The sequence below is a fragment of the Bubalus bubalis genome, chromosome 8 (assembly GCF_019923935.1).
Source record: "Bubalus bubalis isolate 160015118507 breed Murrah chromosome 8, NDDB_SH_1, whole genome shotgun sequence".
NCBI classification, from domain to species: domain Eukaryota; kingdom Metazoa; phylum Chordata; class Mammalia; order Artiodactyla; family Bovidae; genus Bubalus; species Bubalus bubalis.
The window spans coordinates 92,052,856-92,066,691 of record NC_059164.1 but is presented as its reverse complement, the minus strand read 5'-3'; the positions used below and the strand labels follow the sequence as shown (position 1 = coordinate 92,066,691).

The 13,836-nt window shown below is 41.1% G+C and overlaps 1 protein-coding gene across 1 annotated transcript in view; it reads left to right on the top strand.

Moving 5' to 3' along the window:
* The window catches only part of RBM28 (RNA binding motif protein 28), a 31,983-nt gene continuing 18,147 nt past the window's right edge, over positions 1-13,836 (top strand). The window contains exons 1-9 of the mRNA XM_025291475.3: positions 1-245; positions 3,691-3,849; positions 4,146-4,240; positions 4,670-4,745; positions 5,161-5,253; positions 6,024-6,095; positions 6,727-6,895; positions 7,064-7,206; positions 11,703-11,775. Coding sequence (XP_025147260.1) covers positions 128-245; positions 3,691-3,849; positions 4,146-4,240; positions 4,670-4,745; positions 5,161-5,253; positions 6,024-6,095; positions 6,727-6,895; positions 7,064-7,206; positions 11,703-11,775 — 998 coding nt within the window. The 5' untranslated portion in view covers positions 1-127. The remainder of the gene's footprint in view (positions 246-3,690; positions 3,850-4,145; positions 4,241-4,669; positions 4,746-5,160; positions 5,254-6,023; positions 6,096-6,726; positions 6,896-7,063; positions 7,207-11,702; positions 11,776-13,836) is intronic.

Sequence of the window (13,836 nt, the reverse complement as noted above, 5' to 3'; positions counted from 1 at the left end):
TCCTCCGGACTCTTTTGAGTGACGCGCACTTCCGGAGTCTCCCGGCAACTTTAGTAAGCGTGGTCCGCTTACTAAAGCCAGTTACTTGACTCGCGTGCGCGACCTTGCGCGCCTGTTTCTCGGCCTCATGGCCGGACTGACCCTGTTTGTGGGCCGCCTCCCGCCCTCGGCTCGCAGCGAACAACTGGAGGAGCTATTCAGTCAGGTGGGGCCGGTCAAGCAGTGCTTCGTGGTGACTGAAAAAGGTAGGGGGCGGGGCGATCGAGAACAGAGTTGGGGTTCCCGGGAGCCGGATGGAGGCAGAGGACATTCTCCCAGTCTTAAGTGAGCCCTTAAATGAAAGGCCTTGGAAGTTGAATTTCTTTTCCAAACGGACTCTACACTAGATAAATCCATAGGAGCCGTTTCTGAAAGTCAAGTCAGGCCCTTAAGTTTATGTAGGTTTCCTGTTTATCATGCGCGCTCACATACAAGATCTTATTTATTAGTGAATAACTTAATAAATGTGATGGACAGGGAGGCCTGGCGTGCTCCAGTCCATGGGGTTGCAAAGAGTCAGACACGACTGGGCGACTGAACTGGACTTAATGAAACACCATCTGTTACTTCCTTTAATTTCCCCATCAGTCTTGTTGGGTGGAGAGTAAACTCCATTTTACAGATGAGAAATCTAGGGCTTAGGGAAATTTAGTAACTTCAGCTTAAGTTCGTACTGCTAGTAAGAAGTGGATTCAAAATTTGATCACCAGACCCCGAGCTCTTAACCAATATGTTATTCATTCACCCATTTATGTATTCCGTAAATATTAGTTGAATGTTTACTAGGATCCAGGCAACTGTTGTAGGTCCTCGGGATACATTAGTACACAGACCAAAAGCCTTGATCTGTGTTCAGGATGTGGAAGACAGCCAATGAGCAAAATATATAGTGATGATGGCGATAAATACTGAGAGAAAAATAAGTCAGGGAAGAAAGATAGGGTGGTGGTGGTGGGGAAGCTGTAGAGGAGTGAAGAATGGACATGGGGAAACCTTACTGATGTGAGAGAGTGAACTTGGGTTTCTCAGTGCGAGGAACAGCTTAGGCAGAGGGAGCTCAAGGATACTGAAGAGGAGTGCATATAGTATAGTGGAGGAATATAGACGAGACCAGGGTTACTGGTGTGCACTGAGTGAAGGAAAGAGAATTAGCAGATGCCACCTGGTCCTTCCAGATCATGTAGGACCTTACAGGCCATCAAAAGGACTTTGACTTTTACTCTGAGATAGGAAACCACTGATTTTGAGCAGGGAGCAGTGAATATGATCTGCCTTGCATTTTGAAAGATTCTCTGAGACTGCCATGCTGAGAATAGGCCGTTAAGAATAGGACAGGAGACCAGTTACTAGGCTCTTGTGGTAATCCAGGTGAAAGCTCATGGGGTTGGACCAGGTGCTCTAGCAGCGAAGAAGGTAAAACATGATTGGAATATGGATCAGATTTGGGGTCTGAGGAAAAAAAGTGTCAAATCTGACTCCAGGGGTTTTGATTTGAGCCACTGGAGGTATTTACTGACTTGTGGAATACTGCCATATGCCTCTCATTCTATTTGATGTTCATGGCATCACTATGAAGGAGGGTTAGCATGTATTAGAATGAGTAAGAATTGTAAGGGTTTTAATTGTAGAAGCATTTCTTCTTCTTACCTAGACTATATTACATGGCACCTGATGTTGCCCAGAACACAAATTTAGCTTCCTTCCAAGTCATCAATCTGTCGCTGTAGGTGGCTGCTTTCTTGCCTTTCAGGCTAGCAACTGGTTTGAAGTAATATCTTGGGTACCCCTCTTTTCCCGCGTGGTACCAGAGTGTGTGAGTAGGCAGTCCTAAAAGTGCGCTAATAATCACTCCATCCTTATCTTCTGTTTTGTTAGTAACAGAAATTAGATTTAAGATCATTGACATGGCTCTGATTGGTATACACACAGCTGGGGCCTTTATCATTTTAAGTATACATATGGGCGAATGAGAGAATGAGAGTGCTGTACAGCAGTGTTTCTTAAATGGCAGATCATTGTTCATTTGTGGGTCTTGAGTGGTTAATGACTGGAGTGTTGTTTTTTTTTTTTTTTAATGAAATAGTAGTATATCTATATATGGTAAAGGAGAAGTTTTCATGAGACTTTTTTTTTTCAGGATATAAACAACTGGGTCCACTGTAAATCACATTTGTTACTGTGGGTCATCAAACCAGTCTGAGAAACACTGCTCTGCAATGCTTGGTTGCGTTCCAGGGAGGAGCAGGCCTTTGAATGGGAATTCTCCTTTGGGTCCTCAGAATATAGGCTACGTGTAACCTTACCTGTAGCTATGTACATAGTCAGCATCTTTAACAAAAGCTCCTATTCCCATTAAACAGCAACAACAAAAAAGCTGCTTTCCTGTCTAGACAGCCAAATGTATTGAGTACTCTACTTCAAAGGATGGGAGGGAGGGGATGGCAGATAAGGTCTTACCACTAGTGGTGACTTGAACTTGCCACTTACCCTCTTTAAGATGGGAATAATTTCACAGGATTGTTGTAATTGTTTATAATGGGCGGTGTTTTTGTGACTATAGGCTTTTTTGTGACTACGTGCTTTTATTTTGTCAGCAAACTTCTTCATGTTTCAGCTGCTTTTTATTTTTGGTTGTACTGATTAAGAAGGGCCCTGATTTTTCTTGTTCTTGTTTTCTGAAAGGTGAGTGGGCAGGCATTTTGAGAAGGAGTTTCAAGGAAAAGAAATATATATAGTATGCTTTCCTAGTGCCAGGTGTCAACTTTAACCAGTTTATGTGGCTCAGCATCCCGTGTTAGAAGGCTTGTACCCTAAAGCAGGTAAGGGTGTAGTTGTAAAGGAGAGTGTGTGGAGTTTTGTTTCTTTTTCGGGTAGACCAAGGCAGACTGCTTGGTCTTTTTCTTTTTTGATGCAGTAAATTACTTAAAATTTTATTACACAAAAATATTAAACTAAAAAAAAAAAAGCATACCAGAAAGGGCAAAGGTGGGTTACAGTTGACATTTGCAACTGTTCATCTTCAACGATTCCTTTGGAAAAAAGTGATGATAATATTGGCTTTTCCCTTCTTGGTATGTTCTGACAAAATGAGATAAGAGATTTACAGCTGCTTTGGAAAGGTTTAATTTGATATTGATTTCTAAGGCTTGGTAATAACAGTAATAGTATCTGCAGGCTCCTGAAGCAGTGTTTATTGTTTGAGGTTCTTTTCTCAGGGTCACCAGCATTCATTGCTGATCTGTCCTCTTTTCTGAGGAGGTGTAACTGAATTATTTCATTGTAGTTTTTGAAGCTACCAGCCTTACCTTTCCTACCTTCTCTGGTGATGTTTTGTTCTGTGTGATGTGAGTTCTTCTTTGGAGGTGTAATGCATATTATGGGTCCTCCATATTCTTGAGATTACCAGGAAAGATGGAAGAAAGGGAGCTAACAGCCAAGGCACCACATTAGAAGAGGAAGCCTAACAATTTTTGAGGAAAAAGGAGATGGGGGGAGGCTCTCATGTTAATCTTGTTTCTTTCCCTCTTGAGAACTTTGGCCAACTGATAACTGGCTGGCCTGGCTGTATATCTGCCAGTTTAGGGCTGTGAGAATTGACTGGTTTAGAGATCTTGGCTTACTGTTAATCCCTCCCCACCCCATACCTTCCAGGGAGTAAGGCATGTCGAGGCTTCGGCTATGTCACTTTTTCTATGCTGGAGGATGTTCAGAGGGCCCTCAAGGAGATTACCACCTTTGAAGGGTGCAAGATCAACGTGACCATTGCCAAGAAAAAACTGAGAAATAAGTCCAAGGAAAAGGGGAAAACTGGTGAGTTTCTAGTAACTGAAAGGAGTTTTCCCCCAGGATTGAGGGGACAGTGGATTGGTTGGGGGTAGCATCTAGACCTAAAAGCTTCCTGAATTTTCTTTTGATGTCCAGAATCATCCAGTGTGTTTTTTACTCATTTTAGTCTTTTGTTTACTTATGAGTTTGGAAAACCTGGTGTTGCTGGGCATTGCCGTACTTAACCCTGAGATAAATGCCTTCTGTTGCTAGTACTTCTTCCCTGTGATATCCTGGGCTGAGAGGATCACAGACTTACTTCACTGCCTGTTATTTTTCAGAAAATTCAGAGTCCGCAAAGAAGGAGCTGAAGCCTAAAAAAGCCAAAGTGGCAGATAAGAAAGCCAGATTAATTATTCGAAACCTGAGCTTTAAGGTAAGAGAGAGGAAACAGTGAGTGTTCTGAAGGCTCTTGGAGCCAGGGCCTGCTTGTTGGTTGAACTCCCCACCAGGGTGGTATAATTGGGCTTCATTCCTCCTGGGAAAGACCTTTAGCAGCGTTGAATTCAGAAAATGGGCTTGTATAAACAAGAATTTATTGAGGATAGAAAGCATGAAGATGTCTTCCTTTTGTGGAAACCACTGCTGAGATTGGGAGAGGAGGACAAGCTCTCTCACGTCTGTCCTTTTTACCATTTAGGTACAAAGCAAGATGTCCTCTACTTGGGAATGTTTTATGTCCTAGTCTCAAAATTTTAAAAGGAGTAAAAATACTCAAGCTCTTCCCAGTGAACTAATTTAATAGTTGATGTTTTATATTTATTTGCCATGATAACATCTCTTTCTTTCTCACTTTCCGGTTCAGTGCTCAGAAGATGACTTGAAAACAGTATTTTCTCAGTTTGGAACTATCCTGGAAGTAAATATCCCCAGGAAACCAGGTACCTGCCAACCTTTATTTTGTGTGGATTAGATTATTTTACATAATGGTGTTTTTCCAAGTCACCTTTCAACTAAGTACTATTTGAAATAGAAATATAAGGTTGGGGTCATACTCTCCAAGCCCCAGATGATATGGTATATATAAAATATAGTGCTTGACACAGAACAATGTTTATTCCCCAGATGGTGTTTTTAGTTAGATCAGAACTCCTTTTAGAAGACGAGTGAAATGCATTGCTCTCCTGAGCCTGTGTCAGGCTAACATCAGCAGGATAAAGGCTCTTGCTTTGGGCAGGGGGCTGACTGGCTGGCAGGATTTGAGCCTTCTCGCCAGTCCAGGTTGCTGTATAGTCCGTCTTAGTGTCTGTTGGTTCCTCCTGCTACCTCTGATTTCTTTGTTACGTTTGCACACAGATGGAAAGATGCGTGGTTTTGCTTTTGTTCAGTTCAAAAACCTCCTAGAAGCAGGAAAGGCTCTCAAAGGCATGAACATGAAAGAGATAAAAGGTAAGTTTTCTGTGCCCATACTGTTGACTCAGATATTTCTGGTGTTCATGCAGATTAACACAGTAACCCGCTTTCTACATTTCCGAAAGGTGTTTGCCTTGTTGAGAGTCTCACTGCTAATATAGAAGTTGCTTTGATCTTAGGGTTAAACTCAACAGGACCCTTCCCAGCCTTCTCTTTTTCTTTTTTCGGTGATGAGTGTCCTTTAAATCTCTTAATGAAAAACCATTGCTGAAATGATCGTTGGTATACAGGCAGATTGCTGTCTAGGGGATGTGAGATTAGCGGATTCTTCCCTCTTGATTATGATCCCTATTAAGCATATGTGGGCTCCTAAACTGACCTTGAGGTTACTCTGGGTATCGATTTACCAGGTACTCTGCCTAAAGAAGGGATTGGCTTGGAGACTTCTTAACTTCTGAGTAATGTGCAGATTATTCCAGAATGTCTGTTTTCGTTCTTGCTAATATAACTGGAAACTTGATCTAACTGGAAGCACTGTACTAATGCTTTTTTTTTTTAAGTCTATCTTATCCCAGGTGTAGTGACTATGTAGAAAGGCAAAACTTCTGTTCATTGATAAAAAAGGTTAAGGGTTAAAAGAATAGACACCTACCAGGAGTTTTGTTTTAGGACCGACAGCCTCTGAATCTGCAGTTTATATGCCTCCTTTGGTTCCATTACTGTCTTTGATGACTAGGAAGTTGTTTATAGGAAATAGGAATGTTAAAGAGAAGAACGCCTTTCTGATGCTACTTTTTGTCTGACAGGGCGGACAGTGGCTGTGGATTGGGCTGTGGCAAAGGATAAATATAAAAGTACACAGTCTGCTTCTGTCCCAGGTAAGATGCAGTGGTGTTGAGTAGGCAGGGTTGTGTGTCCTAACTGTGTGCAGGTCCGCATTGTACCATCTGGTGATCTGGTCTCCAAACAGGACCTTTTGAGTCTAAGCTCACTCCTTGATGTGGATGTGAGTAGTGGAGCCCAAGTTCATTGTCCCTACTACTTGCTGTCCTTTCCCAGCTTTCGTAATATGGAGTGATGGAACATTATAAATAGGGAAGCTTGAGACTTGAGTTTTATTTAGAAAACAATTGGCTTTTAAGCCACCAGGAGCTCAGAGAACAAACCCACAGAGGTTAAAGCTCATAGCTGGGCTCCAGAGTGTTCCCTGTGCTGGCCGTGGCACACAGTGGTGGGCTGTTTGCAGAGGCTCAGTTGCTGAGCCAGGTTTTAACCTTAAGGCTTCTGATGAATAGAACAGCCTCCAAGGAAACCTCAGGGATGAGGGGTTTTTGTTGTTTGTTTTTTGCTTTTTTTCCTCATACTTTCTCCTGTTAGGTAGAGAAAGAAAAATATATGAGTGTTTGGAACACCATAGGAACCAGTAACTTGGGGTGTTAGGTACTGTTGTTTAAATGGCCTTGTTTTGGATACTCGATGAATTCCTAACTTTCTTTATCGACTATGAAGGTGAGGAGAAGAGGCCTGAACCTGAACATCAGGAATTGGGTCAAGAGAATGGCAGGGAAGAAGAGGATATGGAGGAGGAGGAGAATGAGAGTGATTATGATGATGACGAGGATGAGGAGGAGGAGGATAAAGAATCAAAGCTGCCCAAACCTGTACAGATTCACAAGAGGTATGTGGCTCAGTGTGTTCTGAGACAACAGAGGAAGATTTAGGACTGTCCCTAAGAGGAAGATGGTATCTTTCCCTGGCCCCAACATTGGAGAATTGGCATGAGTGGTGAAGTTGGATAGGGCCCCCTCTCAGCCCAGAACCTCAGTTCTGATCTGTGCCATTGCAGGGCAGTCAAGAGGCCAGCACCTGCAGAAAGCAGTGACGAGGAGCATTCTGATGACGACAGCGACCTGGAGGAAAGAGATAGTATTGATGGTGGAGAGGACCTGGCTCAGAGTGATACCAGCAGTGAAGAGCAAGAGGAGGAAGGTTTGCCTGGACTTTTTGTAGACACTTAAATTTAAAATAGTTTACTGAGAAGTGGGCATCAGTTCCACTCGGGCTTCTTTTTAAATAGGACCTTAGGATGTCCTGTCAAACTTGTGTTTAAATGCTGAAAGGGAAACTTTTATATTCCTTTCTTCTAAAGATGTTTTTGTTTTTTAAATGAGTTTGGAGTGGTTTTGAGGATTAAGATTCTTAGGGAATTTAAAACCTAGCTTACTGCTGAGGTCTTGTCTCTCTCTCTCTCTCTGAATTATCCATGTTGAATGAATAATTGGATAAACAGGATATTGCATCCTGCCACCAAAGTAGGTCCTCTTTCATTAATCTAATTATTTTATTTTTGTACTAAAATTACATTCTATTAAATGTGACAAACTCATTTTTCCATCCCTGCTGTATTTTTCCATTCTTGCTGTTGTCTGTAAACAACAAATTATATGAAGTAGATTTGAAAATCCAAAGAGGGTGTTTTTTCCCCTCAGTGATTAAGAGTATTATTTGAAGTGTCTACAGTGTTAGCAGTGGAGAAGGAAATGGCAACCCATTCCAGTATTCTTGCTTGGGAAATCCCATGGACAGAGGAGCCTGGCGGGCTGCAGCTCTTGGGGTTGCAAAAGAGTCAGACACAACATAGTTACTAAAACAACAACAACAGTGTTAGCAAACCCCAGAAACTCAGCTTAGTATATGCTACTCAAAATCAGAGGTACTTGAATCACTGACACCTTCCAAGATGGAGACTAACAACAGCAATAAAGTAATCCATTATTATAGCAACAAACTACTGAATTCAGAATTTTTTATCTGGAAAAGTTCAGTTCTTTTTAGCAGTCATCTCTGCCTTTCATTGCGTGGGCTTAGGAGTCAAATCACGTGGGTTCAAGTTCTGACTCTTTCATTTCCAGCTGTATGGGCCGGTCAAGTCCTTGCCTCTAGTGTCCTCATTACTTCATATGTGATTGGATATTAGAGGTCCTCATCTCCTGACATTTAGAAGAGTACCTTCCCTACAGTAGACTCTCAGTGGTATTAGTTGTCTTTGTTGCTACTGTCTTCTTTTTAGAAAAGAAGGGCTTCCCTGGTGGCTCGGAGGTTAAAGCGTCTGCCTGCAGTGCGGGAGACCTGGGTTCGATCCCTGGGTTGGGAAGATCCCCTGGAGAAGGAAATGACAACCCACTCCAGTATTCTTGCCTGGAGAATCCCATGGACAAAGGAGCCTGGTGGGCTACAGTCCACGGGGTTGCAAAGAGTCTGACACGACTGAGCGGCTTCACTCACTCACTCACTCCAACAGTCTTCTAAAAAATGTGCAAGTCTCATCAAGTTAGATGTGAGATGGCTGCTGATAGAATCTTCTGGCTTTAGCGGTAATTAGGATGGATGTAGAGGCAGTTTTTGAGTTCTGCTAACTAGAATGTAATCTTGGCATTCCACTACTCCATCCAGTTCAGCAAAACAAGTTCCCTCTCCTCTTCATTCACTTAAAAGAAACACTTATTGAACACCTACTAATGTTAAACTTTGAACTGAAAAAAAAAAATCCTTGTTCTCCTGGAAGTTTTGATCTGGCTCTGTGACTTTCAGTCCCAAAGAATTGGCAAGAAAACAAGCAAAGACCAACGAACACTTCTGCATTTGCAGAGTTTTTTTTTTTCAATGTAGATAAACAAATTTGGAACTGATGAATGAATGTTATTCTGTGCATACCCTTCCAAATTGTGTGCAAATAAATGCCCAGTGTTTGCTCTTTGAACTGTTGTAATAGATGCTGCATGTGACAGTGATTTTTGAACCTGTCAGGATAGAAAAATGTACCTTTTCTTTTTTTTTTTTTTAACTATTGTACAGTTGCTCAGTTGCGTTTGCCTCTTTGGAACCCCATGGACTGCAGCACGCCAGGCTTCCCTGTCCTTCACCATCTCCCGGAGTTTGCTCAAACTCATGTCCATTGATGATGCCATCCAACCCTCTCATCCTCCTGCCTTCAGTCTTTCCCAGCATCAGGCTCTTTTCCAGAGTGAGTTCTTCACATAGGTAGCCAAAGTATTGGAGCTTCAGGATCAGTCCTTCCAGTGAATATTCAGGACTGATTTCCTTTAGGACTGACTGGTTTGATCTCCTTGCAGTCCAAGAAACTCTCAAGAGTCTTCTCCAACACCACAGTTCAAAAGCATCAATTTTTCGGTGCTCAGCTTTCTTTATGGTCCAGCTGATTTTTCTGTAGCTCAGATGGTAAAGAATATGCCTGCAATGCAGGAGACTTGGGTTCAATCCCTGGGTCGGGAAGACCCTCTGGAGAAGGGAATGGCAACCCACTCCAGTATTCTTGCCTGGAGAATCCCATGGACAGAGGAGCCTGGAGAGCTAGTCTGGTGGGTCACAAAGAGTCAGACACGACTGAGTGACTAACACTGCTACTACTCACATCCATACGTCTGACTACTGGAAAAACCATAGCTTTGACTATACAGACCTTTGGCAGAAAAGTGATGTCTCTGCTTTTTAATATGCTGTCCAGGTTTGTCATAGCTTTTTTCCCAGGGAGCAAGCATCTTGATGGGTGCATTCACCATCTGCAGTGATTTTGGAACCCAAGAAAATAAAATATGTCACTGATTCGACCTTTCTGCATCTGTTTGGCATGAAGTGATGGGCCCAGATGCCATGATCTTAGTTTTGTGAATGTTGAGTTTTAGGCCTGCTTTCACTCTCCTCTCTCACTCTCTTCAAGGGCTCTTTAGTTCCTTTTCTGTTTCTGCCATTAGAGTGGTATCATGTGCATATCTGAGGTTGTTGATATTTTTTCTGATATACACACCTTGATTTATTCAGATAGCAGATATTCAGAATGCCTGCAGTGCTGGATACTGGGTGAACAGGAGTGAATTAAGAAAATAAAACCTCATGTTTCCTAGAGATCACAGGTGTAGCTTGTTTAGCAAAGGGTTTCAAATCCTGTCTCTGCTCCTTTCTTGAGGTATGACTTTGGGGCAAGTTACTTAACCTCTTTATAACACAGTTTCTTCATCTATAAAAGGGCTCTAATAACTACATAGAGTTGTGAAGATTAAATTATTTTTACTACTAATGACTTGATGGATGTGAGTCTGAGTGAACTCCGGGAGTTGGTGATGGACGGGGAGGCCTGGTGTGCTGCCATTCATGGGGTTGCAAAGAGTCGGACACGACTGAGCGACTGAACTGAACTGAACTGAATGACTACCAATATTATCATTGGTAGATAATAGTAGAATGACTACTACAATATTATCATTGTTACTGTTCTGTGCCAGGAGTATAAACAACAATTTTGAATTGAAATGGGGATAAAGGACCTCCTGGGGCATTTTGTAAAACTGTAACCAAACCATCTTACTACTTTCATCAAGAATGTTGGGTTTAAACTCCACTTATTTATTGAGTGAGGCAGGTCATTACAGAATCAAGAGTGGTCAGTAAGTGGTCCTTTAGTTTCTTTGGAGGTTTTTATTCACTAATCAGGTCTCCCTTCTCCCTTTTTTGTAAGTCTGGCATGTTGATTTGACCATATGAGAAATCTGAGGAAATAAACTTTTTCTATGAGGAGAGAATGGTAGACACCTTAGAAGCAAAGAAGGTTTTACACTGAGAGAACTGAGAGACCTTTAATTCTACAACCAGATTCAGCTGTCTCTTCTTTGACTTGAAAAAATGACTGATAGACACTAATGAGAGAAAATTAATTTAAAATATATGTGTGGTTCAAAAGGGTGTAATACAGAAACTAAAAGTTCCTCACCAATCCTCCCAGTAGTCCCCCCAAAGTAACCTCTGTTATTTCTTTTGTATCCTTCCAGAAATTTTCTTCATGTATATATGCGTATATGTCAGTTCTTAAAATCAGTGAATCTCCCTTAAACCCAAATCCACAGCCACTTAAGGCCCTTCCCCAGAGACAACCTGATGGGCTACAATCCATGGAGTCGCGAGAGTGGGACACAACTTAGCGACTAAACCACCAGACAACCAGTGTTCTTATGTATCTGAGGATGGTCAATATAATATTCTGTAAGCTAAAACATGAATGGATATGCACTGGTGTAAAGTGTAATGTATATTTGTCTATGTGAATGTATTTTTTTTTCTCTTCGGATGTTCTACATTTTACATTTCTAGAAAGTTTACCGTCAGACAGTGTAGGGGAATCTCTTTCTCTCTCATTTTCCCCCACACCCTTACCACAATGAATTTAATTTTTTTTGATTTTTGCCAAACTTCAGTGAAAAATAATATCTCATTTCTGGTGCTGTGTCTTTCTTTAATTATGAGTGAGTTTGAGGATTTTCATATATTTAGTTGCATATCCTTCGTTCATTTTTAATTGGATTTCTTCTTAATTTACGTAAGATCTTTATATATTTAACAACTTAGCTCTTTGTTATAAGGCTTGCACTAGTCCTAAATTCAGTTTGTTGGTTTTCTTTTTACTTTGGATATAGAAGTCTCAAAGAAGAAGAGGAAGAAGAGGAAATTACCCTCTGATGTGAACGAAGGGAAGACTGTCTTTATCAGGTATGACTTTCTGTCTGGAGAACTGCTGTTTCTGTTGCCTTCGTAAGTTTTTCTTCTCTTCTTCCTCTCTCCCTTCTTCTTCTTTTTTTTCCACTAATTCTGTTAGCTAGGCCAAAAAGTTAGATGCATGTAAGACCATCAGCACATCTGCCTAGGAATGTAGCACACAATGAGAAACGTGTGGGAGAATCAACTATACACAGGAGATAAACAGCAGGGGTCTTTGTATCTTGTCTTCATTTAGATTTCATTCTTTGTAATTGGGGTGGCGTCATTGGAACAAATGAATTCTTTAACTGTTATTAATAGAAGCATCTTGCTTCTGCCCTTTGTTTTAGGGTGAGTACTGGGGAGGGATTGTACCTCTTGTCCCAAGTTAATTCTCTCCTCACGCCTGACTGATCTAAAGTCACGTCCATAAAGTGAAGCATCCCGTCTGTTTCCTGGAAAACCGAGAGAGGGGGACCCCATGTCATGTTGCCTTTGCTGTTTCAGTTGCACTGACTGCGTAGGTTGGCATTTTCAGGAAGTCGGGATGTCCTTGGCACACCTCAACGGCCTTTACGTCCTTTCTTAAGTACCATTTTTGCTAGGGCTATTTGAGTCCTATTTTAGAGATTTCTGTTTCATTCTCTTGTACAGTCTTTTAAAGATGGTTTTCATTATGCAAGTAATTTATGTTTATTGTGGAAAATTTAGGAAATGAATAGGCAAAAAGACATACACACAAAATTAACTTTCATCACTACTCAAGGAATACCCACGCATGTGTTCATATCATAAATACTTAACAAGGATGATTTCAGCTTATACATGCTGTGCTGTAGCCCATTTTCTTCCTTTATAGCACATCTCTCCATTTTTTTTTTTTTACTGTGTTATTTGGAATTTCCATATAAACAATTTCATGTTTGTAGAGAATTCTGTGTAATAGGGATGAGGAATGTCACACTTAGAAGCCTGTGACCTCAGTACCAAGATTCCCTTCCTTACACATCTTTTTAATTTAAAGAGAATTTAGAAAAGTAAAGGGATGGAAGAGATAAGGCTATGAACACGATGAGGCAAATTAGAAGCAATAATGTAGCTAGGATGTGTCTTATTGCAGAAAATCTTTTTTATCTTGGTTGCTCAATAAGATGAAACTGTTTATGGAGCTGTTAATTGAGCAAAAGAGAAGTAAAATTGTAGATATTTATTTGGAACTCTTTTTCTTGCCCCTGGAAGGCTGTGCATAACTGGGTTAAGAACCTTTATACTATGTTGAAATTTAGTAGAACAAAATCTCCTTCCAACATTTTTTAATCCCATCAAGGGAAATAGTAGTTTTCTCTCTCTCTTCCTCTTTTTTTTTTGTACTTAGCTAATAAACTTTACCATGTTTGGTTTTGAGTTATTATTTTGAAGGATTTTCTGACTTTTGTAAAATTTTAACTGAAACCTAGATTTCATAGGAATACAGAGGAGACATTGAGATGTTTGATTTCTCATTTGCTGTCAGTCTTTTGGTTCTAAGGGAAACTAATTTTAGCCAATTTAAGTGAAAAACCTGGTTTGTTGGATGAGCGTTAGGGTAGCTCACAGAATCAAGGTTGTCAAAGAGCAAACCTCAAGAAGGGCCCTTTGCTGGGTCCTTTGCTGTGGGAGACTGTGTGATCCTTTGTCTGAAGACACTCATTCTTGTTTTATCCCTTGTTAAGTTATAACATGTATTCTGTAAAGTGTGTGTACAACCCAGTGACATTTTTCATATATATAGCCGCAGATATACATATACCTTTATATGTGGAGATACATATATATGTTACAGAACATTTTCAGCTCCCCACACTGCTGTTTTGAGGTGAATCTGTGTCTGCAACTTCTGGTCTTTGTATATGTGTGTTCAAGTTTTATATTCCTGGGAGAGAGAATCTGATTAACAGAGGAAGGTCAATCGGTTTTGGCCAGTGGGCAGTCATACATCGGTGGCCTGGCTAGTGGGGGTCACCCCTTGGTGCTATCCTTGGGGAGGGTGGTTCCGAGGAACCACTCCAGATGATGTCTGACTCACTCACCTGG